This window comes from Pseudorasbora parva, chromosome 17 (assembly GCF_024679245.1).
Source record: "Pseudorasbora parva isolate DD20220531a chromosome 17, ASM2467924v1, whole genome shotgun sequence".
Classification (NCBI taxonomy): Eukaryota; Metazoa; Chordata; class Actinopteri; order Cypriniformes; family Gobionidae; genus Pseudorasbora; species Pseudorasbora parva.
The window spans coordinates 23,176,279-23,183,275 of record NC_090188.1 but is presented as its reverse complement, the minus strand read 5'-3'; the positions used below and the strand labels follow the sequence as shown (position 1 = coordinate 23,183,275).

Genomic DNA, 6,997 nt, shown 5'->3' with positions numbered 1-6,997 from the left:
AAATCATTTTTAATTACACTTTTAAAATAGTTATAAAAATCCACACAACAAAGAAGGGGGAAACAATTCAAAATAAAAAACCGGAGAAAGAAAAAAATATTTCCCAGTAAGAAAGGAACAAAAATAAAAGATAAACTAGAAAAGAGATATAAGAGGGGACATTATTTCACATAAAATTAATTTGTTCTTCAGGATGTTTTCTAGAATAAATCCAACAACTTTTGTCCGATTTAATGCTAAATAAATAAATACAGGTTATTATGGCTAATCAAAAAAAAAAAAAAATAAGAATTTTTTTTTGTTTACTAGTTTCAGGCCGTAATAACCAGGGGGAAATCATGTTTATTAATAATTATTAATCGCTGAATGTATTTTTGTCATTTACGTTGACGTCAATTTAAAAAGCTTAAATGTTATGTGATGTAGCATGAACCACGCCCTTGGTGTGGAGGCGCGCGCACACGGACTGTCCTCTAACCGGAATGTCGCTCTCGTTCTCCGTCCTAAATCCGTGCCAACCGCGAGCCGCACAGATACAGTGACGTCAGCTCCGAGACACTGAACCAAACACATCAAGCCCACTGGCTCCGCTGCTGCGAGACGGGAAGCATCGGTCAGGATCGGCCATATTAAGCGTCACATATTCAATTCCTTCTGCGATCTCACATAATCCTTCTCGCTTCGGAACAAACTATCTGCGTGCGATTACTTGCAAGCATGTCCGCCAATTCGAGCGAGGGGCCGGGTTTGGATGGGAAATGGTTCGAGGAGGAGGAGGAGAAGAACGGGATGTTTGGGAGCGCAGGGCCCCGTTTCGACGAGATGCGGGACGATTTGCACGCGCCCAAGCAACAATTCCATCCCTTTGAAGGAAGTGGCGTTGCCATGGAAACTGCATCTACAGGTAATTTTTGGCTTTGTATAATTTCGCTTTGGATGTTTTAGCGGCGACACCCGTGTTTTGTAGTGCCGGCGATAAAAGGAAAGAAGCAGAAAGAAGACGACGATGATGAATTGGAGATGAAGAGAGACAGACCAGGCCATGGGTGTGACAGCGCCTGGATGTCTCTGCATACACAGACGCGCAGTATGCTCTAGGGCTAGGCCACTATGGTAGTTCAAACAACATGATCAAACAAACGACACACACAATAAAACAAACAAAAACATTTCGCTGCTCTCTCATGCTTTTTAGAATTCCGCTGGGATGACGACAGAACTCTAATGCGTGTTCATAAAGCCACAATAATGTAATCATCATTTCTTTGTCTTTGTGCCCATCCTGTCTCACTGCCCTCTTTCTCCTCACCCCATCGTAGGGAATGGCTCAGTGATTGGGCTTTGTCCTCTCCTTTAATATACTAGCACAGCAGGACTATGAAAACTTTATCTCAATATGACAGTTCATACTGTACTGTAACACACTCTGACCCAACCCGAGCTCATGAGAAAATGTAACTAGTTTACAAGTTAGTGATTTCTTATGAATTATCACAATATAATTTGTAAAGAAAGAAAAAAGAAGCAAGCATTTTAGGTCCACCCCTAAATCTAACCTGTTAGTCGGGCATGAGCGGCCGGATCATTCGATAATGTACGAATGGGTTGTAAGAATTCATACCAATTAGCCTAAATATAAAATAGCTTTGAATTGTTTTGTCATACCTGTAAACTTTTAGATAACACATTTGCATTCAATGTAACTATATTTTATTGTGTAGTCAAGCGTCAGTTATGTCTGGTTTGTCGAGTCTGGCCTTAAAGTGCAAGTTTTTCAGAGAAAGAAATGAGTAGTAGGCTACTTGAAAATGATATCCACTCAAATGATATCCACTCTGAAGGACGGCTCCATTAACATCAGTAGCCTAATCTATTTTACATGGAGCGCCACCTCGGGGGTGGGGGGGGGGGCTGGGTGGGAGGGCACCACGTTGAGATCATATGAGCAGCCAAAAAGACCTCAAGTTAGCATCAGTTAACTTCAGCTAACAATTTTTAAAATAGGCTATTATAATGATTTTCAGCATGGTTCATTAATATGTATTCATATCTACTTTGGCTTGTCTTTTTCATTTTAAGCTAAAACTGCCTGTACAGTGATTTAGCTGTAGCAAATTGGGGCCATTTTACCCTACCTGGTATACATTTCATTTTTGTTAAAAACTCTGGACACTTTTCATACTTGGTTTATAATTGATTTTATTGTCACCGAAAACTAGCATAGCTGTTCTAGACACCTTTTCTGCAACATTTTGTTTCACAGAAAAAAATGACACAGTCCTTAAAGGGATAGTTTACCCCAAAATGAAAATTCTGTTGTTATTTATTCACCATCAAGTTTTTCTAAAACTGTATACTTTTTTTCTTTCTTTTGTGGAACACAAAAGAAGATATTTTGAAGAATCTTTGTACCCAAACAGTTGATGGGCCCCATTGAGTTCCATAGTATTTCTTTCCATATTCTTAAAAATATTTTATTTTGTGTTCGGCAGAAGAAAGAGTTGAGTTGAGTTCATTTTTGGGTGAACTATCTATTTAGGGGGTGTTTTCCACCATTCTAACCTACTCATTTTGTCTTGGTAAACCAGTGTTATTGGACGCTTGTGCATGCTGAATAAATTAATGTGAACAGCGCATTTCTTCAAAGGCATCAGTAACAAAAGGTTGCTGCTTAAATGTCTAACATGACCACCACATTGGCCAGTGCTAATCTACATAGAGAAAAATGACTTGAGTGCACCTTAAACTAGGGATGTGCCTGAAGCCTAAATCTGATTTCGGAAAGGCATCGAAAATTAATCAGGCATTCTACAGAGCACCTAAAGGAACATGGTTAGGCCTTCTGCGGTAGTCTGGACACATTACAGTCGGCTAAATCAGATTTCAGTTATCACATGAAGAGAGTAAGGAGCAATGACTGACAGGACGATGTCGGATGATTTGGTGCGAAACAGATCCATTGACAAATATCAGTACCGCCATTTCCTATACATGGAGTATGCGTGATCGTATATGGGAAAGTGAAAGAAAAAAGCGAGCTCTCATTCAAAAGCGATTTCAGTACCCTGCATATTGATCTCTGATGCCTGCAAAATACATACAATTACCCAAATATATAATTGTGAGAGAATGCAAAAGCATTGAAATGTATTTTTTCCTCCATTTCATATTCATCCCTTAAGGAATGCATCATTTCCTTTCCAAATACAGCATTCGGCTTCAGGCATATCTTAGAGATGAATATATTAGAGAGTGTATGAATATATTAGAGAGTTTTCTTGAGTGTTCTCAATGGTTATATCAAAGACGAATGAAAGAAAGTTTAGTTCTGGATAGAGATTTGTTCAGGATGTCAACATTTATGGACACATGCTGAGCAAAGTTTGTGTTATTGGCTTAAACATGATGTTGCTCGGATGTGGCTGTTTTGATGCTACGAACAACATTCGATCAAGAAAGTATTGTGCTGCATTGTAAAGCTGCATTTTGTTTTCTCTCTTTTTCTGCAAACTCTTATTTCTAAGAATTTCTGAGCTGCTAAAACTAAAACTTCACTGGCTGTAACAAATAATGACAGTGATTTATTAAGACAAGATAGTCTGGCGTCTTAAAGCCTGATTCCTAAACCTCAGACAATGATGTGGATTTAATACTGGACAACAATAAAACACAGAACTATCTTATCAAGAAGGAAGTGTACATGATTGCAGGTTTTGGAGGTAGATATCCCAGCACTCAGCGTTTAATGTGCTTTTAGTGTTTCTATGGATCAATGTGACAGATAAAGTAGCAACGTATCTATAGAAACCCTCTCAGAGCGAGGCCTATCACACGCATAGCATGTAAAATACATAAGTTGAAATACACACTCACGCATGCTTTCGAACTTTCACAGAAAACCATCAGAGCTTTTCGCCGCTTTTTCGTGTAGCTAATTGTTTCTGCTTCTGCAGGTGCTCCTCGGTCCATTAAGAGTCTGATTGAGCTGCCATTATGGCTCAGAGTGCTATTATTAGCTATGGGGAAACTGGGCATGCACACATACACACACATACGCCCATGCACAGTGTCTCTCACATGCTCAAATATTCATGAGCCGGGGCTTAAAATCCCTCAGCTCCCCCCATGCACTGCATGGTTAGCTTTAAAACACATACACACACTGGCGCATTCACAAACCCAGCTAACAAAAATATGTTCTAAGAACATTTTGAGATCGTTCCTGTTGTTACAGTAACATTATTTCTAAATGTTCTCAGAACATTCAAAAATGTTTTAGAAATGTTTTTTCTTGTTTGAAACAAAAATGGAAAATGTAGCTCTAGTTTAAAAAAACATAAGATGAACCTCCAGCTAAAATATTTTATGAACAATGCACAAATAAGCTTTTCATGGTAACATTTTGAGAATATTATTATTTAAATCTGCACTGGGTAACTTTTGCTCTCAGGGTCCCCCTACAGTTGGGAAAAAATAATGTTCTCAACTACTGTCGTAAGCTCTGTCGTCCTACAACAGGGGATGCCATCGCGCGTGCATTTGTTGACATGACAACCCTGATTGCCCTGAACTAGTGATGCGCGGGTCGTCTCAAAACCGGCGGACCCCGTATGTCTATTTAATGGTCACGGGTGGGGGGGCGGGTTGTAAAAATATATACAGTGGTGCGGGGCGGGCCAAATAACTTCATAAAAGCGGCCCTGCAGGTTGGTGCAGCACTAACAGTTCCCCTGAACACTGCAGGAGGAGTTCACATGCAGGTGTTCTTTTGACGTCGCGTGTGAAATGTCTTCATCCCAGGTACAGTCAGTGGCATATGTTTCAGCATGTCAAATGAATATAATTTCATGTTTTTTCTTTTTTTCAAACGCCAAATAATCGCGATGCTCACGTTTACAAGCCAGCGTCATTATAGTAGTCTATTGGTTACTGTTTTACAGAATCAATATGATACATCAATTCAATGTTTGAGTTGTAGTTAATCACCATAACAAGCATGAGAGCATCGGTCGGGCACGCCTCCTTCAGCAAATGCTGGCCCAATGTTGATTCTCGTCCTGCCTTTAATCCGATCACTTTTTTGTTTCCTCTTATTGCTTTCCTCCAACAAAACCTTTTCTTTCTTATTTGTCTGTGCTGCTTCGGACATGACTATATTATCCGACGAAAAAAGTTGGGCTCGCACGTCCGAATTTAAGGAAGTGTGTGTGTTGGTGGAAGTGACGTATTTGCCGTAAAGCAGTCGAATTTTGTAGTTATTTTTGTTCTCGGGTTACTACCCAAAACTCGAAGTTTATAAGTACGATTAAAAACGATACAGACCCCATCAGGCTATGGCAGACGTGTCATTCAACCTATTGTAACTCGATTTATCATCACAAGAGTCTTGAAAATATATTATAAAGGTTGAAAGTTACCTAGTGCTGATTTAATAACTGAATAAACATTTTATTAACATTATTTGAAGATTGTTTGTTCATAACTTTAAAGGTAATGTAGGCAATTTTCTGAAGTTGCAAGCAATAGCAAGCTAGCTTTGAAAGAATGAGATCCCACCCTCCCTTCAGAGTGCTCTACAAAGCCATGCCTTCAAAGTGCCAGGAGACGATGGACAGCGTTACAACTACCTCATGTCTCAAAGCACATAACATTACAATAATGATGAACATAAACAACTTAAAGAGCACTGACCTGTAACAACTGACTGCTGCACATTAATTTTGGCGTTGATAGTGTTGCCATTGAAATGCATAAATTTAAGTCAAAAACTGCTCAGAGTTAGCCTGACGTGGTCATACTTAATTCTAGTCAGAATATGAGTCTGAAACTGCTCCATTGGGCTGTGATTATGGGGCGTGTTTCAACCGAACCAGGAAAGACATCAATTGGATAGAGCTACAACCAATCAGAGCAACGAAGCGAAGCATTGTCAAATGTCAACAGAGCTCAACTGCACTGTGTTGCCAAGTCCGTGTTTTTTTCCGCTGGTTGTTTTCTATGTCCGGGGGTTGAAGCGACTACGATGTGACATATAGACCCATGAGTGCGAATTTTAGCAGGCAACCTTGCCAAAATAACAAACATTTTACCCCCAAACACCATTTGTTTTCCAGAGAAACCACCCGAGAAGCTATTGTTTAGGGCTAGTAGTTGGCCGGTTTTTTTGTAAAAACTTGGCAACCCTGTCTGCCCGCGCGCTGGAATAAACGATCTTTGCCGGTGTTGTAAAAAAAATAAGAGAATTTAATGATACACAGAGTACTTACCCAACCATGATCATCATTTTTGAGAGAAATTGTGAAGTTTAATGCAAATAAGCTCTCCGTTGATGTGCATGATTACTTTACTGTTTATCATCTGTCCATCATTGTCTAAAGCTCACCCTGATTATTTAATTGGTCCGAACAGTTTCTGTTCGGAGATAATTACTCCGCTATGGATCGAGTCCAGACCGAACCGACTGATCTACAAATCTTGTGGGCGGGGCTAAGTTCGGCTGGCATCCAGGCTTGCTCAGAGTATAATGGCATGGGTTTCCATATCTTCTAAATTACAGTTGTTGAATGAATGAATGAAGCATTTATATAGCGCTTTCATGTACTACACCCAAAGCGCTTTACACTCATGTCAGGGGTCTCTCCTCAACCACCACCAGTGTGCATCATCCACTTGGATGATGCGACGGCAGTCACAGTACAACGGCGCCAGTGCGCTCACCACACACCAGCGATAAGTGGAGAGGAGAGAGAGTGATAGAGCCAGTTCAGTGGATGGAGATTATTAGGAGGCCATGATTGGTAAGGGCCAATCGAGGGAATTTGGCCAGGACAATGGGGTTACACCCCTACTCTTTTACGAGAAGTGCCATTTTTAATGACCACAGAGAGTCAGGACCTCGGTTTAACGTCTCATCTGAAGGAGGAATCCGAAGTAATGGAGTGAACACAGCATAAGCTCATTGTTTTGGTTTGGTAATATATATACATTTAGACCACTT

General features: G+C 40.1%; 1 protein-coding gene across 2 annotated transcripts in view; it reads left to right on the top strand.

The window, feature by feature from the left end:
- Nucleotides 1–440: 440 nt before the first annotated feature.
- Nucleotides 441–6,997, top strand: part of rtn1a (reticulon 1a) — a 32,155-nt gene continuing 25,598 nt past the window's right edge. The window contains exon 1 of one of the 2 annotated variants that reach the window (XM_067422193.1): nt 441–904. In XM_067422193.1, coding sequence (XP_067278294.1) covers nt 718–904 — 187 coding nt within the window. In that variant the 5' untranslated portion in view covers nt 441–717. The remainder of the gene's footprint in view (nt 905–6,997) is intronic. The other variant, XM_067422194.1, reaches the window with a different exon arrangement.